This window comes from Ambystoma mexicanum, chromosome 2p (genome assembly GCF_040938575.1).
Source record: "Ambystoma mexicanum isolate Mex_15411 chromosome 2p, UKY_AmexF1_1, whole genome shotgun sequence".
NCBI classification, from domain to species: Eukaryota; Metazoa; Chordata; class Amphibia; order Caudata; family Ambystomatidae; genus Ambystoma; species Ambystoma mexicanum.
The window spans coordinates 476226782-476253901 of NC_090923.1; the positions used below are offsets into that span (position 1 = coordinate 476226782).

Sequence of the window (27120 nt, forward strand, 5' to 3'; positions counted from 1 at the left end):
CACATACATGAGCCATGGACCGAGCCGAGCCACAGCCATGATTAGGGAGGTGGTGCAGAAAAAAAGCCAAGTGATTGCCATGCACACAAAAGACCATAAGGTAGTGCATGTTTTACGTCATGCTCTGTCCAGGGCACAAGTACGCCCATTTACTGGCTCAGCATCATTATTGAAGGTGGGATTCACAGCCTGAGAACTGGAATAGAGAAATATGTGGGCTCTAGTTGCAGAGTCAGGCACTGGTACGTATTGTGGCAAGATCTGCTCGAGGCGGTGGTCTGGATCACTAAATGTACTAGGTTAACTTTCTGCATGAGGTTCGTTGTGTATAACCCTACAAAAACCCAGAGATATTTGTGGTTAAAGGCCTCTATTTTGGGAGAAGGAACTAGCCTGGTAGGATTGCAATCTTTCCCAGAAGGCTGTACCGGGACCCAAAGTTAGATTTCTTCGGAGAACACCACCCTACGTACCTGAGGGATACACTTCTGATTCTCAAGTCCTTGATGTGATACAGAGGTGTCCCGTTAAAGATGTCCTCTCAGAATTAAAACCTTTATTTTATTTATTTATTTAAATTTGTATAGCGCGCAAGCAGCCCAGGGGCATTGAGGCGCTGTTACTTGCATGAGCTTAGTTACAGGCATGGTATCAATAAGAGGCATATTACAGAAAGGAACAAGCAAGGTTATCATTGCAGTTTATGCAGTTGGTCAATACAACTTAAGCAGTGGGTCCTATGGTTGGTATTCATGCTGCTGCGAGGGACCTTATGAGAAGAGGGTGGTTTTCAATGCTTTGCGGAAGGCTAGGAGGGAGGGCTCACTGCGGATGGTGGGAGGTAGGGCATTCCAATGAGTGGGTGCGAGATAGGGGAAGCTGGATCCACCTGCTCTGGATCTTTTTACAAGTGGCACAGAGAGCATGTTGGTGTAGGGTGATCTTGTTGGCCTTGTAGAGGCGACGAAAGGGCTTGGGAAGCCTCACAGTCAACTTCGCTATGCTCAGGCCCCAAGCATTCGAGACTGAGGGAGTGCAAGTTAGCAGTCTGAAGGATTTGCATGCATAGAACCAATGTAAGCACAACATAAAAAGGTTGGTGGATGTGGCTGGGTAGTGAAGGAAAGCAATGAAAAATAAGGAAGGAAAAATTGAAAAAAGAAAATGTCTGTCTGGCTCTGCAAGCCATCAAACCGGAGAAAAGAAAAAGAAGTGCAGGTACTCTCCAGTGTAAGGGTGTTGAAGGAGGATAACGAGGAACAGGTGGCATGCTTTTGGCCAAATACTTGTATTTATACCGAAGGAAAGAAGGAAACCTAACTATCCCTAACTCCAAGAGGGGTTTCGCTGCTTCAACCAAAACTAAGGAGCTATCAGAATGTTCATAACTAAAAAGTGTACCGTCCTGTGTCCAAATCCTACTTCTATCCCTTACACTTGTAAATGAACTAAACTGGATCAATCTTGTGCGAGTCCAGAAGAATGACTCCTTTCTTCTGGACGAACACAGGCTTAAGTAGGGGGAATGGCTTCCGTCCTCTGGCCTTTCTCAGGATATAATTTACACAGTTCCACAAGATAGAGATAATGTCTCCCTCCCTCCAGTAACTCACTTGGACAGACCTGGTATTCGGCCTTACCAGGTACTGCGACGAAGAAGTGGGCTTGTTGGAGGATCTTGTCCTCATGCACGGTTGGGTCCTTGGCCCCTGGGTATGCTGGACTGATTCATCCCAGTATCCCTGGTACACGGATGGGCAGCGCCAGTATGGTTAACTATGTCCCAGCTGCCACATCCTGCTACATACAAGCTGCAGTGCTGAAGTTTGTATATATATGCCAATAAAGACTGCAAGTGTCTATTATTCGTCTATCTAGTTGGTGTGCAGTAAATAGGTCTTAACTTTACTGAAATGTTTTTCTTTCGCCTTCATTTAGCTCTGGCACAGAGGAAAGGAGTGCTCCGATATAATGGAGGAGAATAGATGTGTGGTGGACGGGTAGATGTAAGTACAGGGCAGAGAGGAGACAGTCTGATTTATTAGAATAACAGTATGTCACAGTTTTGAATGTCAATGGTTCAAGTAACGGCAGACAGATGACGCTAGAGTGTAATGACATGGAGATTAGTGGCCGAGGAGCACTTTCCAGGTGGGAAAAACTGCAGACATATGGTGGTTTGGTAGCCTCCTAATTACCCGAGCGGCAGACAATTCAAAAGTTACTCACTGTAGTGACTACTATACTCCTATTCCATAGTCCCCTTTCCTCCATACTCACAGGATTTGCCATGCATAGGGACGGGGCCTGAGCCTTTTATGACCGCAAAAAACCTCCCTAATTTAGAAAAGAGCAGAGTGCATGCACAAAGCTTAGCTCTGCACCACCACGTTTCAGGTCTCCCCTACACGCTGCAGTACGCTATGACCACATAGGGTGGGACAAGTATCTGGTAAATCATGGATGGTGTGTGGAGGAAATGGGACTATCTACTTGGAGTATTAACAGGCACTAAGTATCTTCAAAGATACCATGCAACTTTTACAGACTCCAACATACTAATTCAGTACTTATATACTCGTGGGTGGTTAATAAAGCAACTGAAACTGTTTTAGCTCTTACTGAATGGGCGTACAAACCTTTGGGGGTGGGGGGATTTCTGTTGGCCTTAGTAAGCTTCAACAATGCAAGATACAACCCATCTTGCAATGGTGGCCTTTGAGATCTGCATGTCCTATCCAGAAAGTCTGACATTTAAGCAATGCATCAGAAGAACAAGTTACTTACCAACTGTAACGTTCTTTCGACTGGATGTTCCTCCCACGTATTCCTCATCTTATGATAAATCGTTAACTCCAGCTTCGCTGCTTCGGAAAAAATAATTCTTGGCAGAGGGCACTGTGCTCGAGGTTGCGGCGTCGACTGTCCCTCGACGGGCTCCGTACTCTGTCGACGTCACTGATGGTATAAATAGCTCGAACTGCGCCCGTTGCTTCAGATCTGTTTTTTCGATGAAACTATAGGAGGAACACCCAGGCGTGCCTCATGACTGATGCGCTCTTCGTGAGAGGAAAGTAAGAAAACGTAAACTGTACTGCGGGGTAGGATGGGAGGGTCGATGAGGAATACGTGGGAGGAACATCCAGTCGAAAGAACTTTACAGTTGGTAAGTAACTTGTTCTTCGAATGGATTGTGTCCTCCCACGTATTCCTCATCTTATGATAGACTCCCATAGCAGTTTCAATTTTGGAGGTTGGAATACTAAATACTGTTTCATGGACTGAGTGAAGTACCGCCTTGGCAAACAGCCCTTCATTGGAGGAAGCAGTATCTAATGCTTGATGAAAGTATGCATTGATCTCCAAGTTGCAGCTAAAAAAATGTCTGCTGCAGGAACTCCCCTCATTAGAGCTGCAGAAGTAGCCATTCCCCTTGTAGAATGGGCTCGAAGCCCATCTGGTGGGTCTTTTGCCGTTAATTTGTAGCATTCCAGTATAGCTAAAATGATCCATCGGGATATGGTCTGTTTTGTCACTGATAAACCCAGTTTATGACCAGTATAACCCACAAAAAGCTGGTTATCTTGGCGTAACTTTGACATCCTTGAAATATAGAAACTAAGAGCCCTCTTGGGGTCTAGTCTATGTAGTCTCTCCTCTTCTTTGCCCAAATGAGGAGGAGGATAAAAAGTTGGTAAAATTATTTTTTGTGACAAATGGAAGTCAGAAACCACTTTTGGTAAAAAGGAAGGTTTAACTTTGAGAACTACCTTGTCCTTATAAAAAATAATGTATGGAGGTTTGCACTAGAGAGCCTGAAGTTCACTAACCCTGCGGGCTGATGATAAGGCCACAAGAAGAACAGTCTTTAATGTTAGAAGTCTCAACGGACAGGAGTGTAGAGGCTCAAAAGGTATACAAGCCAGAAACTTAAGTACCACATTTAAATCCCGAGCTGGGACATGAAAAGGTACTGGAGGGTATACGTTAATAAGTCCTTTTAAGAATTGTATTATTAATGGAATTTTGAAGTATGAAACCTCTTCCAAGGTGCGCATGAAAATGGACAGCACAGCAAGATATCCTTTGATTGTTCCTATCTGGAGCCCCAGATTGGCTAGATGTAATAGAAAAGAGAGCACTACTGGAGTGCCACATTGAAAAGGATCCACATCCTTATCTTTGCACCAGTTACTAAACCTGTTCCAGCGACATCGATACAAAGATTTTTTGCTGGCCTTCTGGCCGAAAGCAAGACTTCCATTACGTCATCCGGAAGATCCCAATCCTTGTATCTCAACCTCTCAGAAACCATGCGTGAAGGTTGAGTGCCTTGACCTCTGGATGGGGAACCCGACCTTCCTCTTGCGAGAGAAGATCCTCTCTTTGCGGAAGACGTATTGGAGGGCAGATGGACATGTCTAGAAGGTCCGGGTACCACGTCCTCCTGGCCCAATCCGGGGCAATTAGGATCATGGTTTTCCTGAACTTTCTCAACCTCCTGATTACTTGAGGAATCACGGAGACTGGAAGAGACGCATACAGCAGTGGAAATTTCCACTCCACTACGAATACGTCTCCCAGAGCTCCTCTTTGAGGAAATTCCCTTGAGCAGTACTGATCGTACTTCCGGTTGATCGCGGTGGCGAACAGATCCACTTGAGGGGTTCCCCAAAGGGTGAAGATCTCCAGAAGGACTTCCTGAGCTAGCACCCACTCATGGGAGATTGTGCTCTGCTTGCTCAGAGCATCTGCCGCCGTGTTCTGCTCTCCGGCTAGGTGAATTGCCGATAGAGAGATTCCTTCTCGTATTGCCCAGAACCAGAGCTGCATTGCCTCTCTGCACAGTGGTAGTGACCCTACACCTCCTCTCTTGTTGAGATAATACATGGCCACTGTGTTGTCTGTCATTATCAGAATTTTTCTTTCCTGTACAGAGGGCAGAAAGGTCTTCAGCGCTAGTCTGATTGCCCTCAGCTCCAATAGGTTGATGTGTAGTTTGGACTCCGATGGAGACCAATGACCGCTGATTGTCAGATCGTTGGTGTGTGCTCCCCACCCCATGAGTGAGGCGTCCGTCACCTACTGTTATCTCTGGCCATGGTTGCCAAAAAGATTCTCGTTTGAGGATATTGTCGTTGCAAGCCCACCATAGAAGATCCTGAGCAACTGAGCTCGGACTTGCAGAAGATCCGACATATTCCCTGAGAACTGGGACCATTGAGTTCTGAGTGCCCATTGAAGGGATCTCACTCTCAATATGGCTTCTGGCACTAGGAAAATGCAGGATGCCATGAGGCCGAGCAACCTCAGATAATCGAAGGCCGGTAGATGTTGGGCATTCTGGAACTTTGTCACCATCTGCAGAATGTGGAGAGCTCTCACCTCGGGAGGCGAGGCTTTTCCCGAGGAAGTATCCAAGACTGCTCCGATAAACTGGAGCTTTAGGGATGGTATCATGTGGGACTTCTTGAAATTGAGAGAGAAGCCCAATTTGTGAAGGAAGTGGCAGGTGATCGAAAGATGTTCCTGAGCTTGTTCGGGAGAACGTGCTCTGAACAACCAGTCGCCCAGGTAGGGGTAGACGTGAATCCCCCCCTCTCCTGAGACTCGCTGCCAGCCACTACCGCCATCAGCTTGGTGAAAACCCTCGGGGCGGAGGTCAACCCGAATGGCAGAACTCGAAACTGATAATGAGAGTTGCCAATCGCCAACCTCAGGTACTTTCTGTGCTTGGGATGGATTGGCACATGAAAGTAAGCATCCTGAAGATCCAATGATACCAACCAGTCTTGGAATTGTAGAGCCTGAACGATCTAAGAAAGGGTCACCATCTTGAACTTGTCCTTCCTGAGGAACTTGTTCAAGTTTCTTAAGTCCAAGATGGGCCTCAGTCCTCCGTCCTTTTTTGGGATGAGAAAATATGGGAAGTACCAACCCCTGTTCCTCTCCACTACAGGTACCTGTTCTATAGCACCTTTCTCTAGCAGGGTGAAAATTTCCTGCAACAGGAGCGGATCTGGAATTTTGACGGAGTTGGCTCCCGGTGGATGATTCTGAGGCCTTTTTTGGAAGGGGAGACAGTAACCTTGAGCTACTGTTTCCAGTGCCCAAGCATCTGAGGTAATGCCCCGCCATTCCTTCAGATGCGGAGAGATCCTGCCTCCCACTGGGGTTTTGTGTAACAAGGTCTCAGAGTGATTTGGAGGCAGCTGCAGGAGTGGATGAGGGCAAAGATGTCGCTCCTGAGGCTGGTTTCGCACCTCTTCCTCGTGCTCCACGAGGGACATTTCTTTTGCCTCTTTGAAAAGACTGTCCACTCCCTCTACCAAAAGAGGAGTAGTATCGAAAAGAACGACCCCTCCAGGAAGATGAGCCAGAATAGGGTTACTGAGGCTGGCGCATGAAGGCACTAAGAGATTTAGCTGCCGCTTTTGAGGTCTGGAGTTTTTCTAGGCTTTCATCAGCCTTACTGCCAAACAGCTTCGAGCCATCAAAGGGCATGTTGAGAAGTCTGGCCTGCACATCTGGTGCAAACCCAGACTTCCTCAACCAAACAAATCTGCGTAGAACCGTGCTTGCAGCCATGGATATGCTGATACTATCAACAGTATCCAGTCCAGACTGGAGACATTCCCCCATTGCCTTCTTCCCGTCTTTGACTATATTCAGGAAGCCTTCCCTTTCCTCGCCTTCTGGAATATGATTAGCCGCCGCCGAAATACAGTCCCACAGGGTATGGGTGAACCTGGCCAGGGTACAGGTGACATTGGTTGATTTAAGGGCCATGCTGCCTGAAGTGAAAACTTTACGGGCCCAAGCATCCATTTTTTTATCCTCTCTATCCGGAGGGATAGTGGGATATGCTGTTTGTTTTGATGTAGATGCTGGCTGAACAACTAGACTTTCTGAAGTCGGATGCCTGTTTAAGTATTCAGGATCAGACCCAGCTGGTCTATATTTCCTGGGAAAATTACTGTTTGCAGCAGCAATACTTTCCGGATTTTCCCATTTTTTTCCACTGTCCTCTGAAGAGCCCTATGGAAAGGGAGAACTGGATCTTTTTGAGGACCTCTGACAATTATATCTGTCATATCATCCTGTTCCAAAACGGGTGAAGTGTTACCCCAACCCATATATTCAATTACTCTAGTCATAAGACTCCTGTACCCTAAGTCTGCGTGTTCTGCAGGATCAGGTCTGGCAAATTCTAATTCTGGTGACGTGTCAATGCCACTGGCAGAATGCAAAGTATCCCTCAGGTCTCTCATTTTAGACTCTGGATCTAGAAGTTCCTCTGGAACTTGCTTTGTGCCATATTGAACTCCAAAAGGAGAGATTTCCTCATCCCCTGAGGCAGAGTTCTCATAAATTGAGGACATAGACTTAACAAAGTCAGATCTGGGTAAAGGAGTAAATCTCCTCTCTTCATCCACAATACTTGTCGAAGGACTAGAAAAATCCTTCGAAGACGCTTTTGGCTTCGATGCCGAAGCGATCGACGCCGATGGCACCGACAAAGTCGTGGAATCCTTCGACGACTTATGTTTCTTATGTGGCACCGGAGAGGTACTCGACTCTCGAAGAATCTTTGACGCCTTGGCGTTGACTCCAGTTTTTCGAGTATCCTCGACACTACTGGCTTTAACCATAGTAGTTTTCAACTTCCCTTTGTCTTGCAATGGAGCGACTTTAGGGGTATGGCTCTTCTGAGGTTTATTCGGGGGGTCGGGCCGCATTCTCGAATACCTCCATCATCTTTTTTCTAAATTCCTCCCATTTTCTGGGGGAATCCGATTTTGTCGAACATCGAATTTCTTCGGTCGATGACTCGGAAGATGATGGAGACCTATGTCTCCTCTTCAGTTTTTTAGATGAGGAAGATGACGAGCGTCTCAACCTGCTACGAGATCGAGATCTCTTGGAATGTTTATGGCGATCCGACTCCTTCGAATCGGTCGATTTTTTATGTTTTTTGGACACTGCCTTAGCTTTAGAAGCTTCCCTCCCCACTGACAGTTTACCTCTCCTCTCACGGAGGGCCTTCTCCATCATAGACTGACAGGAGCCACAGTCATCGGTTCGATGACTTGAACCGAGGCACCAGAGACAAACTCAGTGAGGATCCGTAATCGACATTTTCAATCCACAATCGATGCACTTGTTAAACCCAGTCTTGGGTGTCGAAGGTGTAGAAGAAGACGACATTTTTCGCTCAGAAAAACTTGAAGCGTGCCGTTCTCGATAGCGAAGCGATCGGAAAAACGGAACTGAAGCAACGGGCGCGGCTCGAGCTATTTATACCATCAGTGACGTCGCCAGAGTACAGAGCCCGTCGAGGGACAGTCGACACCACAAACTCGAGCACAGCGCCCTCTGCCGAGAATTTTTTTTCCCAAGCAGCGAAGCTGGAGATAACGATTTATCATAAGATGAGGAATACGTGGGAGGACACAATCCATTCAAAGATGGATTAGCAATAAAGGTTGTCAATCATATTTCCTGTATGATATGAAATTGCGGACAACCTTAGGCAAAAAGGCTGGGTGAGTCCCTTGGTGAAAGAACAAGTGAATAGCTCCTTGACCAAAAGGGCATGTCTCTAATTCCATAATCAACAGGTATTTTAAGGTCTTGCTAGATAAGCTTCCTCCAGTTAGACAGCACCATCATTTTGTAGGTCCTAAATCAATGCATTAGTTCACAAAAAATTTGAACCAACTGTGTTAGATCTAAATGTATCGTCTTGTGAATGAAACTAGAGAGACTGTTTTTCATCGGTCCGAAGGGTCAGCAAACTGCCGGCCCTTTTGGTGAAGGAGCCTTCATGGTCTTTCACAGACATAACCTAATAATGTATTAGTTCCCTTTAATCTGCTGATATCTACTCCAAAACACATGAATGGCAATAGCTTAGGTTTTATTATTTCTTACTCTGTTATTACTGTTACTTCTAGTCCTCCCGTTATTGACTGACTGTCCCTTTCAATATTTCAATCTCTAACTCTACCTTTGTTGGCCAGTGAAACACTTAGCAAATAGCAAAACTGGATTTGTGTAAAGTACAATATTACTTTGTGAAAAAGTTTATCAGCCACACATTTTTCCTTAGAAAATAACTCTAACGCCAACACTTACCTGCTACAAAATGTACAGATCAGCAAACCCTCATTTATTTAAAAAAAACATTAAAAAAAAGGTAGAATGGCTCGCTGGTATACCCGGTATTTAAATCTAAATCAGTATTAATGAAAATTGGAAAAACTGCTATTTCAAAATAATGATCGCGCTCTGAACTGGGATCAACAGGCAAGCATCAGAAAGCTCTAAATAGGGAGGCAAACGTTACTTATTATGCCTCTGAAATAACAACAGCTACAATCACAAGCCCTCTTTTCTGTTCGTAAAATTGATTCAATTTAAAAAGAGTTAGATAACCAGATACAATCTTACAGCTAGACTCTGTAATTGGAATGATGCTGTTTGTAATGCATTTTCACTAGTGGAAATGGACGATTTCATTTCCAGCAATTGACGGTGTACTGCTGAATGAATTCCGAATGTTTTCTATTTTTTGTTTAGTCTATTACTTTTTAGGCACCCATACTCTCCTGTTTCTTTGTACCAGGTGTCAGAATGTAGAAACCATTCATAATTATAAATTTAACACTGTGTACCCCTCAGTTCCCAAAACCCCTTGCAGGCATTTCTTACCTAGCACTTTGCCCCCCATCTCCAGAAGGGGAGGTGGGATGGCTACTGATATTCGGATAAAGTTAAAAAGAAAATCCACGGTGGCCACCAGGGGGCGTGTAGATGGAGGACGCAAGATAGTGCTCTTGTGTGTTCCAGGCCCCCTAATTATGCGAATGTACCGCCATTTGCCCCCCACATGAGGGACACATGACACCAGCCGAGATGGTTAACGAGTAAAGCGTCCCATAAGCAAAAAACCCAGACCAAATCGCAGCAGGAAGCCCAGAGAAACGCCGCCCTTTCCAATGGCAGGGCGCCCGAAAGTGAAAGCGGAACGTGGAACCTAAATCAACTGTGCCAGGGAGAGACTGCAGTGGCGAAGAACGGGTGGGCTCTACAGCCTGCAGGGCTCCACAAGGGTGCGCTCCTCAAAGCACTGGAACGCCGACAGCGACTCACCCCGTACAGGGATACCGACTTGTGAACTGCACTGCGGCACTGTGTTGTGGTGAGAACTCATCACCACGTGGGCTCCTACCATTCTGGCCCAATCGTCTTGCGGACGACTGTGGAGCGGTCAGAAGGTGATCGGGAACCCCGGGGATGTAGTGGTGAGCGCAGAGGGGGCCTGAAGAAGTTGAAAGTGAAGATGACCCCATCCTACGTATAGGAGTGGTGAATCCGGGAAGTGGCCTATGCCATGCCAACCGAATAGCAGTAAAGGGCACCAGATGCCCGCGACTCACTCGCCACACCTCGGTCCTGTTGCGCTCCCGCCCTCCACCCCCATCCACGACGAAGTGCCCTTCCATACCGGGCTGATGCATGACGTTCTAATCGCCCATAAGTAGGGATCACTTGCAGTATCCCCGAACAGAAGATCGGGCAGAGCGTGTGTCCTCAAGACACTGCACCCCCATCGAACACAAGTTGCCATGCACACTGAGCACTGCTGTGATCCCTCATGGGGGAGAGGGCCAGCACACCACATGCTGAAGCCTACCCCCCCTCCCCCTCCCTCCAAGGACAGGGGATGGCACCCCAAGGTGCGGCGGGACTGGGTTTGATGAGAGCCATTCAAAGTGTTAAGCACTCGTAAGCCAACCACTGAGGCTAGGCCCACGAGGAGGAGCAGACCGGCCAAGAGGCCTCCCAAAACAGCGGAGCAACTGTGCACACAACTAGCAGCCATCCCTTCCCACTAGACTAGTCGCCCCATACTTTGCATGAATACCCTGCACATACTGTGTCTACCCTGACATAGCGGAGAAGCTTGCACCCACCCCCTCGCCAAAAGAACTAACCCGCAAGGACGTTGTAGGCTACAGGGGTCCAACGTAACAAAGCACCATCATTGGGGCACGCTTCATGAGCGCGGAAGCCCGGGTGACATAAGAGACTCCCGGAGGACAATAAACCGAAGCAGAAACATCTAAACACGACGCAGGAGGTGTGGGCCCTCATTCAGGGGCATGTGCCCGCCTTGCTGGACAGGAAGACCTGCTACAGCGCGGGGTAAGGAAGAGGTCGACATCAAACAGGAGGGCCTGTCGTTTACTCCCCTTGCACACTGAAATGAACACGCATATACAGGGCGCTTAAACCAAGAAAGACAACCCGGAGAAACCGCAGACCAAAAATAGAAACCCCCCCTGTAATGTGACATACTATGGTATACCAGGAAGTGGAGCCGTGGGGGGATCGGCTAGGACCCAGGTTTGGATACCCGAGTCGGTCAGCTGGGCCGGTCCTAAAAGTCACAAAAGAAGGTGATAATAGAGAGAGTAGATGAGAGTCCACTGATTAAGTGAGGGCGGGGGGTGACCTCCTAACGCACGCAAGGAGAGTGTTACGGGTGTGTGGTCCCCGACTTGGGGCATGTGCCCACCCACCTTGAAGCCCAAAACCAAACACTAATACTCCGAAGTGATCAACATTGCTACCTCCTAGTCGGAGATCACCCCCACAACCACCAGCAAACCCAGACTAACACTGAAAGACTACAGACGCCCTGAAATCCATCTCAAGAACCCTCCCTTGATGGGGACACCTGAACACCCTAAGCAAACGCCCAGAGTTGCACTCCCATAAGCAAATGTCGAAAAGAATTCCCAGTGACCGAGGTACGAGGTAGCCAAAGGTGGAAGCCGCAGTACATGGAGCCCAGAAGCAGGCTAGCAGACTTTGCATAACCAGGCTAGAAGGATAGCTGAGACTTCAATAAAGAAAAGGCAATGGCTACCAAAGGAGACGTTGCTTCGTTACTCGAGGAAATAAGAGGTATGTGCGCCGACATTGGTGGTAAAGTGGACAAGATTAATGTCAGACTGGACAAGATGGAAGAGAGGCTCCAAGAGGTGGAACTCAACCAGTCCTCCCTCGATACTACGGAAACGCAAATGGACGTCCAACTGGGTGAAATAGAATGATGGGAAGCAGAAATGGTCCTAAAAATGGATGACTGAGAATCAAGAAAGGAGCAACAACCTCCACTTCTTCAGAATACCAGAGAAAGACGGGGAGACCTCAAGAGTGCGATTCATCAGATTGCAAAACTCCTCTTCGATGGTGACTCAATTGACATCACAAAGATTGAAAGGCTCCACAGAGCTGGAGGCCAGTCCGGAGGCTCAATATCTGTATTGGTGCGCTTCCACAATTACCCAGACATGTTCAAGATGCTTGAAAAGACCGAAGCAAACGGATCAGCAATGATGGGCATGGCACACATCTCCATATTCCAGGACCTGTCAGCCCTCACCCTCTCCAAGAGACGTCTGTGCTTGCCCCTAACCAAATTGCTGAAGGAAAAGGGAGTGCACTACAAATGGGGATTTCCCTTTTCAATCACATTCAAACTAGACGGGAAGAAACATAGGCTCATAACAGAACCTGAGATCAACAATGCCAAACATGAATTACTTAGAGGAGAAGGACATATCCCGAGAAATCAGATGGAAAGCGGAGGAGACACAGGATGGCGGGTGAAGGGACTGAAGAGGAAAAGGATCCCGGGCTCGAGGCAATTCATCAAACTCAATGCATCCTCACCCAACACATCTTGACGTTACTTCAGGAATTGGCGATGAGGCTGTGCTGAGTGACGCTCACACAGGTGAACTCACATAGGAGTTTCCGGTGGTGAGTAAAGCACCAACCAATGGGTTATAGATGCACTAACTGTTGAGCGGACCCTTACAGGGCCTACTGAGTTACAGAAAAATCGACAAAGTTGAGAAATGTTAAAATTGTTAGAGTTATGTGATCTATAGTTGAGATGGGAAAAGGGGGGGGCACCCGATATAGTGGCTCTTAGAGCAGGGGTATGGGTCAAGGACCCTGCTGGTGGCTCAGACTCACCTAGGGATGGTAACTGGGAGAGACCGGGTGCCCCGGAGGGAGGGAAGCAGGCGGGTGGGGTAGGAAGGTGGAAGGGAGGGAGGGATTTTGGAGAAAACTGGTTAAGCAAAAAGACTCGAAAAATGACCTCTGCAACAACGAGGCACATTGAAATCGAGGGACACTTCTGGCACATGGGAGTAGGCGAGGACATAAGCATTACACATGGCTGCGATAACGGGCGCTCAAGGAGGCGACAATCCAAGTATGTACATTGAATGTCAAAGGTCTAAACTCGCTCAAAAAGACTTCCCTAGTCACTAGAGAGTTAAAAAGATTGGGAATGGACATCCTATTCTTACAAGAGACCAGATACCAGAAGGGCGACGAGCGTATAATACCATGTGGCCTTATAGGTAGCACTAACTGGGGCTTAGGATTCCTAGGATTAGGAGAAATCACTGAACCTGCACTGAATCTGCAACTGGGCCACTCGCCGATCTCGGTCCTTGGCCCAGCCACTCTTCCCTGCACTGCCTACCTGCACTACGGGACTGTCTCTGTATCCTACAGCCCCTTCTCCCGGCACTTACCTTGCACTTGCCACTAGCTGGCCCTTTTATTTATCTTGTATTCTACTAACCATGTACTGTACTTTCCCCTCTCCCCTTCCCCTTGCACTTTTCCCAGTCCCCCTACCCTTGCACTTGCGCGATCTGAATGACACCTGGCCTAGTGTTGTCGGTCTCCCCTTGTTCCCCCACCCCCTGCCTCGTCACGCCTTGAAACACTTGTGTATAGGCACGTTACAAATGCCATATCATATCATTAAGAGGGCGGGTTTTGGGATCTTAATATGGAAATCGCTTCATATGGAGATCACGAATACATGTTCAGACACTGAGGGGAAAGCGTTGCTGATATCAGGTCTAATTCAGAACATAAGAGTTTCCTTTGCAACAATTTATGCCCCCAAGCAAGGTCATAAGATATTCTTACAAAGGACCATAGAGAAAATAATGGGGGAGGCAAAAGGACACTTCATACTCAGAGGAGACTTTAATGTATGGATGGACATAACCCTAGGTAGACAAGCTGGGGGGGGGGGGGGGGGAGTACATTGTGAACCTCTAGGTCAAGGGGAAGCAGAGCTCTAGAGGGCCATAGAGCCCTACGGCTTGAAAGATAGTTGGAGGCACCTACACCCGGAGGAAAGGGGCTTCACTTTTTATTCTGCCCCACACAGGGCTCTCACAAGAATCGACTAACTATATGTCTCAACATATCTGTGGGAGGTGCTGGGGAACTCTGGGATTCATCCAGTTTTGTGGTCAGACCACCACATGGTTTCAGTTGATATAAATTGGGAGGGTCTATGCCCCCGAAATTCAAAGTGGTGATGCAATGATATGCTATGGAAGGACCCGATCTTTAGGGAGGAAATGGAAAATGAAATTAAACAATTTTTCATCACTAATGATACGGGGAGGTGAGGAAGGGATTGGTGTGGGACGCGGCCACATGGAGGGGTATCCTCATCAGGGAGGAGGCCCGAAAAAAAAAGAGTGTGCACTCATTGAAAAAGGGCTAAGAGGCAAACTAGAGGCGACAGAGTGGCTGGCTCAGTCCTCCCCCAGAGATGGACAAAAATGTCTTATGGAGGCCAGAGGCTTAAAAGAGGGACTGAAATTATTAGAAGAGGGAAGGATAGTCCAGAGAGGGGACAAGGCCGATGCTCTCCTGGCGGCATGACTACGGAGGCAACAAGTCGAAAGGTGGGTCACCGAAATAGAAGGACCAGATGTCAATAACACGGGCAATGAGGAATCATTTGCCTCATTTTATGAAACCTTATACAGCAGTGAAGGGACAGCACCCGTGGGGGCCATTCATAAATACCTCACGGAATTTCACCTCCATTCCCCAACAGAATCAGAGGCAGAAGTCCTGGAAACCCCAATCACAGGAGAGGAACTACAAAAAGCCATTGGGCGTCTTAAGCTGGGGAAAGCACCTGGTGATGATGGTTTCACCCCAGGTTTCTTTAAAACATTTGCTGCAATCCTGATCCCCTTCCTAACAGCACTTTTCAATTATATTATGGAGACCGGAAGGACGCCTGACTCATTTGCCCAGGCCGTCCTCACAGTGATACCCAAAGCAGACAGGGACCCCAGATGCTGCGGCTCTTACCGACCAATATCACTCCTATACATCGATGCAAAAACATAAGCCAGGGTCATCGCAGCTAGACTGGAGGGCTACCTGCTGACATTATTACACTCTGACCAGGTGGGCTTCGTAGTTTGGACGCCAGGGGGCAGACAATATGAGAAAAACAAACTGGGGCTCTGTGCATATGACATGTTACTCCATGTGGTAAAACCATTTACATCAATTCCAGCAGCGATCGAGATAATTGAGACATATGGTCAGCTGGCAGGGCTTAAGATAAACAGAAATTGGGCTCTTTTCCCAATAGATAAAGGCAGAGATGAGGATGTAAGGCGGTTTACACCCCTAGGCATAAAGATTTGCCTGGGAACGCTACGATACTTGGATATTAATGTCACAAAAGAACTCAAAGTGCTATATGAGACAAATCCTCGCCCACCCCCTCCCCCCCGATGACGGTCATAGAAAAAGACCTTGAGTGATGGAACGGGCTCAAGCTCTCCAGGATGGGACAGCTTAATGCTATTAAGATGGTGCTTTTACACAAGATCCTGTTCCTATTCCAAATGCTCACCATACAGTTACCGATAACTATTTTGGGAAAACTAAGGGCTCACTTTCACGCTTCCTTTGGCAGGGCAAGAAACCCAGGGTTGCCAATATATTATTGCATCTCAACAAAGATAGTGGAGGGGTGGGGCTTCTAGACATATGCTCATAATACAAAGCCACTCAACTGAGAATTTTGATCGCACACCTTAGACAACGAGAAGACCTGCAATGGGTAGGTCCTGACAACTACCACCTTCGTCCTTCAACAGTTCGGGAATGGTAATGGGTGCCTAGGCCAAAGTAACTCAACAGGATAAGGGAGAACCCCATTTTGGGAACACTGGAGCATTTGGCTTGAGGGAGCAGGGATGGGGCGGTGTCACAACGTGGCCGTCCCTGCTGGGGCACCTGTGGGTGCCAGGAATTAGCAACGCCATCCCAGACCCAGAGAGGTTTCAGGCTTGGTATGAGGCCGGACTCGAGAGGGCAGGACAGCTATGGAAGGGGGGAACCTTTCTTGTGATACAGGAGCTTGAGAATGCACTGGGGCTGGGGCCATTCCAGTATTCCTATACTTACAGCTCAAGGGGGTCATGACCAGAGAAATATGGAAGGACAAATTGCAAAGAGAGCTACTCCCTTTGAGAGGATTCTGGATACCGGAACCAGCACTAGTGGACTGATAGGTGCACTTTATAGAGCATTGGTGGAAACAAAGAAATCCCCGTCTGAGAAATTATGGGAGAAATGGAAAGTGGACTTGGGGAGGGAATTGTCCCCGCGCTCGTGGCTTCAGATGTGCAGGAGAGCCTCACAAACAGATTGCTTGCCAATACAAACTTCATGGTATTAAACTCCTCTATAGTTGGCAATACGACCCAGTCAGGCTTGCTAAGATGTATCAAGGACGAAGTCCCGTTTGTTGGCGTGAATGTGGTATAAGAGCAGATTACTGGCACGTTTCGTGGGGTTACAGCGGTTCAGTCATATTGGGACGAGGTCCTAAATTGGATTAAAGACCTAAATGGAGTTACGAGGGAGAAAGTACTGATGCTAATATTATTTAGCTTAGAGGAGCAGGATGGCAAACGTACAAAATTACAAACGATGGTTCATGGTCTGCTCCTCACCGCCACGGCAAGTCTCATATTATCTGGAAAAGAGAGCTCCTCCCGAGGAAAACTGAATGGGTCAATGAAGCCTGGAACATATACCGAATGGAGTGTCTAACCACTGCCATCCACGGAGACCAGAGCTCCATTGAAACAGAATGGGCTGAATTCTGAGCAAAATATGAACACTAAGACTATACACGCAGAACCAATTATGTAAAGTGGGACTTTACACTAAGCTGTACATTTTCGTTTGTAATGGTGCATACGCCGTATGAGATGTGAATATCCATGTGCAAAGCAGTGGTCCCTCTGAGGGCGTCACCAGTTAGAGTGGTAAATGATCAAGTCTGTGGTGAAATGAGAAGGGGGGGGACAGTGGGAATGGAAAGGGGAATATGTAGAGATGCACTTGCATAGGCGATTCGTTCAATATGTTGATATGGTTTTGTGGTGGACAAATTGTTGCTCGAGTATGATGTGATTCTATAAACTCAAAAACTAAAGAAAAAAAGAAAATCCACATTATGGCTTTAGCTTAACATCACATACTTTGGAAATGCAGAACAGAATGTGGTGGAAATGCTTTAGTTAATGCTTCTAAACCACTATGAGTAATCAGTACAGCATTTCTTTCAACTCAAATGTTCATTTGCAGCTACTGCTTATGTACAGGAACTCCAATATCCTCACAAATTCAAAAAGCTTAATAGATTACCTGTTTAGCAATTCCGGGGTAGAATTTTCAGCTAGCTTCACCAAAACATTGAGACTCTGGTTTACAATGTGTGCTCTCTGGCAGCCTGAACCGGTAATAGAAAATCCTAAAAGTTGGATAATTTTTTTAAACAAAGGATTCTGCGACTGGTCATCGCTTGGACCCTCGAAAGCCCTACAAGTCCTTGCTTCATTGATGGACTGAAAACTGCAACCTGGGTTCTTGTCTACTTTCAATGTCCCAGGCTCCGCAACACTGGATACTCCTTTCCCACTGAATGACAACAATGTGCAAACAACTTCCTGACTATAAAATACTAGGTAATAAAGAACACCTAGTGATGCAACCGTGCAGTCCTCGAGAGTGGCTAAATGGTCCTCTGTGCTGGAAGCAATCGTTTTTGTAGTACTAGTGGATGACAAAGACTGGTTCCCAGGAGGACAATTTCCCAATTTCTCCAGCGCTTGCAGTGCCTGGCAGTACATGGTGACGTGGTGCTCGACCAAGGGCAAAATGTGCACAGCCCCTGGTAGTTTACAGGGCTTTGGAAGGCTGAACAGGAATTGTTGAGTATGTACCAAATCATTTTTTGACTGGCCATCATCCATCGCAATCAGGTGCAGTCCAGTAATGGCAAGCTTTTGTGATTCTTTCAAAGAAGAAAGGGGAGCAGACAGTCCATCCCTGGAACAAGTGGTCCTGATGATTGACATTCCTGCAGATTCACTAGTAACAAAAACAAAGTCAATAAACATTTAATTTCTAGCAATTGTTAGATTTGGCAACAGGAAATAAAAATGTCATTAAGTACCGTTAGAGGGCTATAAGATAATGGAAAGCAACTTGTTTGTAAAAATCAAACTGTATTGTCAATGGGGTGAAGTTCACCAAAAAAACTCAGCAACAACTAATGTAATGCTAAAGAGAAGCTACTTTAATGATATAGTTGATGTCTATTACATTACGTGGCTAGAGGCAATGTTTGAAATGGAAAAGAAGTGCAGGTACTCACCAGTGTAAGGGTGTGGAAGGAGGAGACAGACGCACAGGTGGCTTGCTTATGGGTAAAGACTTCTTTATACCAAAAGAAAGAAGAAAACCTAACTATCCCTAACTCTAAGAGGGGTTTCTCTGCCTCAACAAAAACTAAGGAGCAGTCAGAATGTCCATAACTAAAAAATCCACCATCCTGTGTCCAAATCCTACTTCCATCCCTTACACTTATAAATTAATTAAACTGGATCAGTCTCTTCTGAACCCAGAAGAATGACTCCCTTCTTCTGGACGAACACAGTTCACAAGTCGGGGAACTGTCTCCCTTCCCCTGGCCTTTTTCAGACTTGTGTTTACAGTTCCACAAAGTAGGGAGGATGGCTTCCGGTTTATAGTCATAATATCGAAAAAATAATGTCGAATTACAAAAATGTCGAATTCAAAAATGTCGAATTCAAAAATGTCGAAAACACATACATATAATAGAAAAAGTAATTAATTTGAAAATAACATGTCGAAAAAAAATCGAAAAACCAATGTTAAAATAACTATGTAAAATATCACATATACTAACGTTTTTTATTGGGGGGGGGTCCCCCCAAACCCCCCATCCGAAACCCCTACCCCAACCCTCCACTCCTCCCCATCCCCCCCAACACCCCCCCATGGATATACCTGTAATTTTTTTAAAAAAGTATTTAATAAAACATTAATTAAATAATTATTAAAAAACCCCATCCCAAACCCCTACCCCAACCCCCCCCTCCTCCCCATCCCTCCCACTCACCATGGATATACCTTTAACCATTTAAAAAAAATATGTTTTATAAAATATAATTAATTATTTATTTAAACATTATTTCGAAAAAAAAAAAAAAATCGAAAAAAATTCGACATTTTTGTAATTCGACATTTTTATTTTCGACATTTTTTTTTCGACATTTTGACTTTCGATATTATTGTATTCGACATTATGACTGGACACCGATGGCTTCCGTCCCCTGGCCTCTCAGGATATTATTTACAGAGTTCCACAAAGTAGGGGGGGGATGTCTCCCTTTCCTTAGCCTTTCTCATGCACCTGGTGAGCCCATCCAGTGGCTCACTTGGACAGAACTGGTATTCGGTATTACCAGGTACTGCGACGAAGAAGAGGGCTTGTTAGAGGATGGTCCATGACCCTGTTACGGTTTCTTTTCCTTGGGTCACAGACCCCTTCACATTGGTTTCTCTTCCTTGGGTCCTCGACCCCTTCACACTGGCTTATCAGGTCCCAGACCCCTGTTTCTGTGTTTCTCAGGTCCAAGATCCTTTTACATTGGCTTCTGTAGTGGCCTTGAGGTCCCTGGGCTGACCACAAACAATCGATGATTGTGCTCATATTGGGCGTCTATATACATCAACTTATTTGACTTTTTTTGTTTCCTTTAATTTCAATGAACAGTCCAATTAGGCCATTTTTGAAGAAGAGGGAATCCTCGAAACGCGTCGGCCAAAAATCATTGAACACCATTACTTGCATTATGTGTTTCTCCTCGCACTAATCATGTGTTAGGCAGAAACCTGTGCAGTTCCCTCTGGGACCACTGCAAAAGATTTAGGACTACAGGTGTTTGGCAGTAAACCCACTTGGCAGCAGTCTGTACCACACAGATTCACCTGTTAGCTGTGGCCGAGCAGTCAGACTTCCCTCAAGAAGAGTTAGGCAGTATACAGAGTATTCACAATAGGTCTAGAGAACAAAATAGAACAAGTAAACACTGACCAGGGCTTGGTGTAAAAGAGATATCATTATTTATTTAAAACCACATCTAGAAAAACACACAGGCACTAATAGTAAGCAATTCACAAACACAGTCACTAAAAGATATACACTACCTTAAAAGAATTTTAGGCAAGTCTTAAGTAAAGCCCCACTTATTTTCAGACAGCGGTGAGCGCTTAACGTAGATGGCACTCTAATAATTCGCTTTTAAAAAGGGAGAGAAAAACAGAGAATAAATTGAAACAGGTCCCAACACTTTTACAAGAACACAACAAGAGAGGAAGGCAAAGTAAAACCGTGAAGTTAGAGTTCAATAGGCTGGATCCACTTTAAGAGGATCAAAACGAAATGTGTCCAAGGTCACACGGTTGCAGTGCACAAAAGTCTTGTACGGTTCAAAAAGGAGCTGGACCAAAGAACGGGACCAGTTAGAGGGTCAAGGCGGCCAGCCCAGTCCAGAAGGTTAAGGGGTTATTACCTTGTTGCAATCTTTAGAAAGGGAGGCCTGGCGGACACGGTACCTTAAAGTGGTGAGAATTGTTCCTGGCAGCGGATGCAAGTCGGTGCTTCGTCCGGGGGAAGAGAAGATCTCGTCGGGGAGGAAGACAAGAGTCTGTTGGACTGCCAGGGAAGAAACCAGCCGCGGAGTTTCTCAGGTAAAAGGAGCGGTCCTGTAATTCGCGATCCAGTAGTAAGTGGCTATCCGGTTGCCGGGGTGCTTGGCACGGGCAATTCGACCACAAGCCAGTCTGGGGTGCGAAGAGAAGAAGGTAAACTGGTTGTGCCCACCAGTCAGGGGAAGAAGCCTCTCCAGCCGGGAGATCTTCTCTGTCGTTGGGAAGTGGTGAGTTGGTTCCGCAGGGCTCCAACGGTGGTGTCGTCATGGTAGGTCGGCTCAGCTTCTCCCTCGTCGGATTCTCAGGTCCTGTGGTGACTTCTGAAGTTCCAGTCCCCAAAGCCCTGCTTTTATGCAGCATACCCCCATTCACTCAGCCTAGCTGTCAATCAAACATGCTAAGTGGTGAGCCGGCTGGCCGGCCGGCTGGCTCACCACTTGGGCCAATCACACAAGAGTGCGACTTGAGTTACCCAGGTAACTCAGTCCAGGGTGTCTAAACCCCCTCCGGCACCCCCTGTGGTACCCAGACAGTGTGACACCACTTTTGGAGGCTTCTGTGGAGAAGCCTGCCAAAAAGTGGAACAAAGGGCTCGACTTGGGTTGGAGTCACAGACGAGAACACAAACGCCATTTTAGAATCGAGTCCTGGCAAAAAATATCAACCGGCGAATTAATATTAATTAAATAAACCGGCGGTAAATTCGAGGCTATGAGAATTAAATAATTAAAGTTGGTAGCCTCGAAGAATGGGAAATTCCCATAGGGAAATATTCGCGGTCGAATATAAAAAGTAGTTTCCACTGCCACCAGCCAAAACTCGATCAGGGGGGACGGAGACGTGCCCCCTCGACTAACAGACCCCGGGGCAATCGAATTGCCCCGACCAGTACATCCACAATATGATGGTAGTAAAGCCAATGGTGACTTTACATGCCCTGGGAGACAGTAGTCAATCCCAGGGTATGGAGTCTATGGTGGGGTGTCACTATGACACCCCTGTGTTACTGCACGGAGGGTGCTGTGTAACATACATAGTAAAAACACATGAGACCCTATGGAGTAAAGGACCACATAAAACACATTAACAGTCAAAGGAACACCATAAATCATGTCCAAGAGTGGGGAAAAAAAGAGTCTCACTCTTGGCAGGAGAAAAAAACAAACTCCAGAAATCCAGCAAAGCTGCTGGGGGACTCACTAGGTTAGGAAATTCAGCCTAAAGAGAGAATTCTCCCTAACACTATGTTTAATGTTATAAATCACTGTTTTGAAATGAGATTGCCTATTGTTTAACTTTTTGGTAAATTTAATTGCTATTTAAATCTTATACGATTTTTGAATACCTATGTGTTCGACCGCCCTTAGGGCGCATGTAGAAAGTGTGCAGGGGATGGGAAGATCCCAAATTTGGGTCCTCTTCTCTTTCCTTTATTAAGTAGGGCTTTGTGCCAAGGCCTTTTTCCTCCCCCACACCTTGAAATTCCTTGAACCAGCATGGGCTGGACGGATTAAAACTTGATCAGTTTTCCATTAAGTTACTAGGCGTGCACTACTTACCGGATCTTCTTATTAGTTGTTTCCACTGGCCGAACAGTGTGGCACAAAATAAGTGGGTAGCACCCTTATAAAGATATCATATATATAAAATGTCATTTTCTCGCATCAATGAGATTACTGATAAACACGCAACCATACTTGCGTTCAATGCAGAGGAAGCTGAACACATTTAGCACTCATTAAGGATACAGATAAATCCTTACAAAGTAAAGTCACCCCAGAGAAACTAATTTTCCAATTAGAGAGATTGATTAGACGCAAGATCTCATAAAAACTACATGCTAGCACTCTGGTTGAGTATTATAAATCACAGAGAATTCCTAGAGGCCTTAGGGTTTATTTAAGACCGACCTTGTGTAGTGAAAGCAAGACATTCATTGCAAAGTGGTATCAAATTCTAAACAAATGCTCGTTGGATCTCATTTTATGAACTATTGAAGAACTCTCTAAATCTCTGACACCAATAGACAAGGAAATTACAGCACTCACAACACAACTATCGGAATTTAAGTCAACTGAGGACCTAACACAACTCTTGGATGATATCAATGACCAATTGAGCAATTACAAAGCGGATATAGAACAGAGAAAATTCTGCAAATTTAAACGGGATAGGATCGACCATTTAAACAATATTGTTTACACCTGGCAGGAGTTCTACGACCATCTGAACTTGAATAGGAGTTGAGTTAACAACCGTAATTCATCCAATTTGGGCAGTGATAGCAGTAACAGCAGTGTAGGTGAACCGATAGGTCGAGACCAAGCACAGAATCAAACCCAAAAATCAGGGAGAGACATCTGGCACCCCGGCTACTTGTCCAACTCCACCACAAACAGGAGCAACTCCCAAGCACATCAGGTGTTTTTTTAGGCCTGAGGGACAGGCAAAAAGAAAAAAAAAACACGACGAGGCAAGAAGACCACAAAGGGGAAGAAACAAATAAGTGAGAATTTAGTAATGAACATATCGAGAAAGAACCTCACAAGCGGTCAACTTGAAATCTTGAAACGTGGTCTCTCTTTCGTGCCTACTTGTAATACCTCCCTTTTTGAGGAAATAATCTGCCTACATAGACTGCTGAGGAAACTCAGATTGAAGATGTCCTTTGAAACTGACTACGAGCAAGAATCTTCACTTCTTGATGACGACAATTTGGAACTACGCCCCAAAAGTACTTTCGATCCACAGACCCAAAACTCCATTCTGGATCTTTTTGAGAAAAGTGTGATGAATGACCTTAAGAGAATTAACTGCACTCGTTAACATCAAGAATAGTCAACTTGAACATGTTGAGATGCTGGCAAAAGATGAAGAACTCACTATTAAACCAGCCGATAAGGGTGGCACCATTGTGATTACGGACACATCATACTACACACAGAAATGTCTTGAACTGCTCAATGATTCTGTTACCAAGAATCAAGGTCATGATTGATAAAGCCATTGACAACGCGTTTGAAAATGAATGGATCAGCGAAAAAACAAGTCAGTTTCTAATCAATAAACACCCTATCACACCTGTATTCTATGGCCTACCAAAGGTCCACAAAGATAATAAAAATCCTCCTTTAAGACCAATAGTAGCAGGTATGGACAGTGTGTTTGACTCGCTGGGTATATATGTGGATCGGTAATTACAACCCTTAATCCAAAAAATTCCCACATACTTAAAGGACACTACCGACTTTCTAAACTGCCTACAGGAGATCACAGCACTAGATACAAGCTGCATCCTCTTCAGTATGGATGTCTGTAGCTTATACACTACGATCCCACACGCCGAGGATATACGTGCCGTACTTTAGCTTTTGCTGAATCACTCGCACATAAGAGGGAACAAGGAATTTGTCATGGAACTGTTAGAAATAATATTATATAACAGCTACTTCCGATTTCAGGGCAAGTACTATGTGCAGTCTTCTGGTACATCTATGGGGTCGGCTATGGCCCCAGTTTATGCCAACACCTACATGTACAAATTTGAAAAGGAGCACGTACTGGATCATCCATTTTGGTCATCAAAGATTCTAATATGGAAACGATTTATAGATGACATCTTTGGCATCTGGTGTGGAGCAAGAGATGAACTAGACCTCTTCCTTGAATATCTCAACTCAGTACACAATACAATCAAATTCACTATGGAAATAGGAGAACCATCCCTAATTTTTATTAAGGAGGGCAATATTGACAACGGTTTACCATAAACCAACCGACGTTGACAATCTACTACACTTCACCAGTTTCCACCCGAAATCCATGCTGAAGAGTCCTCTGTACAGCAAAATGTTGAGACTTAAGAGAGTCATCTCAGATCCAGCTGGCTTGTATTCAGAATGCTTGCTACTTATTGAACGGTTTGAATCTTGGGGCTACCCAGAGATGGTTAAAAGGTGAAGCTCTAACAAGATCTGCTATACTCACAAAAGAACAACTCCGTACCCCGAAGGTTAAGGAAAAGGGAACACCACTATTATATCTCTCAAAGTACTCCAGACAGAGTTTCCAAATTAGCAAAATGCTAAGAAAACACTGGACCATATTACATAATGACCATAATCTTTTAAGACTATTCCCTGAAGCGCCCATGATGGCCATCAAGAGGGGACAAAATCTAATGGACAAACTTGTAAGAGCAGAAATACCAACAAAGGAAAAGCAACTTGTTCTAAACACTAGGAAAAAGGGAACCTTCCCTTGCTTGAACGGTTCCAACTGTAATAATGTGATCAAGGGTGAAACAATATCTCATCCACATACATGCAAGGAACTTAAAATTAAGATCTTCACCATCTGCCTCTCGGCTGGAGTGATCTACTCAAAATGCCCCAGTGGGAAAGTATACATAGGCCAAACAAAAATACCAGTGAAAGAGAGATGGTCAGAACATAAATCTACCATCAGGTGTAAGAATCTCAGATCCCCGTAGCTAGACACTTTATCGAGCACTAACACACTATTGCCCAAATTAAATTTCAAGTGGTAGAAGTAGTTAAACGACCACAGAGGGACGGGAACTATCAAGCCCTCCTATCTCAGCGAGAGAAGTATTGGATACATGTCCTTGACACACTACACCCTCTTGGTCTAAATGAGGAATTTTCTAAGCTGCTTTCCATAAATAGGGTATGTGTATCTTGGAACCTAAAATGAGATTTTGATGTTGATTCAGAGACTAGATTTCCACTTATAACTATAGAACTATGTATTGACCAGCTTCAGTACGATCTGTTGTTTTAAGGTTCTATGTTTATGATCATGATGTCATTTAAGGTTCTAGGTTTATGATCATGACGTCATTTGACTTGTTTATACTATAATGACTATGATGGAGGGTTGACAATGCAATCGTCACCGCTACCCTAAGGCAATGCAAATTCTGAAACGTATGGTTGGAGATTGTCGATATCCTTTACCATGATGATGTATGTACATTTACTGAAAAATACCTCCAATACTTGGGGCACAACGTCCGTTTCACATTTGAGCCCTTCCTCGGCTTAAACACGCACATAATTTCGGCATCTGCAAACCGTAGAGCCCGACATGAAGGAATGGGACGACAAGCATTGTCAGTTTCCCTGACAACGCCAAGCAGCCAATCATGATGCACGTAATATCCATATCATCTCGCAATACTTCTCTGCACCAATGGGCGCCTGAACGGGTGACGCGGTTTCCACAACTACCCGTCCGCGTCCCCGGAAATGGCATGTCCAGCGAAGGCACACTGCAATGCGAGGAAGCAAACACAGCTATCGGGAGCTCCTCACACACAAGCTAGTGCACGGCCGCACATTAAGGTGAGCCGACATGCCGGAGACTCTCCTCTAGATGCACACCAGCGCAGCTGTTAGGCAGAATCCTGTGCAGGTCCCTTGGGGAACACTGCAAAAAGATTAAGACTACAGGAGTAAGCAGTAAACCCAATTGGTAGCAGTCTGCAGCACCCAGATTTACCTGGTAGCTGTGGCAGAGCAGTCAGACCTCTCTCAAGAAGAGTAGGGCAGTATATAGAGTATACACAATAGGGCTAAAAACACAGTAGAGCAAACAAACACTGACAAGAGCTTTGTATAGAAATTATATAATTATTTATTTAAAACACACTTCAGGCAATATACTAGCACTCTAAATCAAAAGCAAGTTAAAACACAGTCAGGTAAAGTATACACACCTCCCTTGATAACTATCAGACAAGTCAGAGTTAAAACACCACGATTTGTTAAACAGATGTGAGCGCATAACCTGATGGCACTCCAATAGTTCAGTTAAAGGGAGAGAAAAAGGCAGAGCATAGAAATAAAACAGGTCCCAACACTTATAGGAGTTCTCAGCAAGGGAATAAAGGCAGTTCATAGGCCAGGCCCACTTTAAAGGGAGCAAAGCGAAATGTGCCCAGGATCTCACGGTTTAAAATGCACGAAAAGTCTTTGCAGAATGTTCAAAAGAGGTTGGGGTGATTCAAAAAGGTAAAGTTAGAAGGTCTGGGGCCTACCCAGTTGGCAAGCCAAGGATTTAAGGGTCATCTTGGGCAAACCGAAGAAAGGGAGGCCAGGCAGGACCCAGTACCTTAAATAGAGAGGAAGC

General features: G+C 45.6%; 1 protein-coding gene across 5 annotated transcripts in view; it reads right to left on the reverse strand.

Annotated features, from left to right (window-relative positions):
• ATRIP (ATR interacting protein) overlaps positions 1-27120 on the reverse strand; it is a 1393117-nt gene that overhangs the window by 476536 nt on the left and 889461 nt on the right. For 4 of the 5 annotated variants that reach the window (XM_069643859.1, XM_069643860.1, XM_069643861.1 and 1 more), the window contains one exon: positions 17593-18318. The exons of the other annotated variant lie outside the window; for it this stretch is intronic. In XM_069643859.1, the coding sequence (XP_069499960.1) occupies positions 17593-18318 (726 nt within the window). The remainder of the gene's footprint in view (positions 1-17592; positions 18319-27120) is intronic. 5 annotated transcript variants of the gene reach the window in all.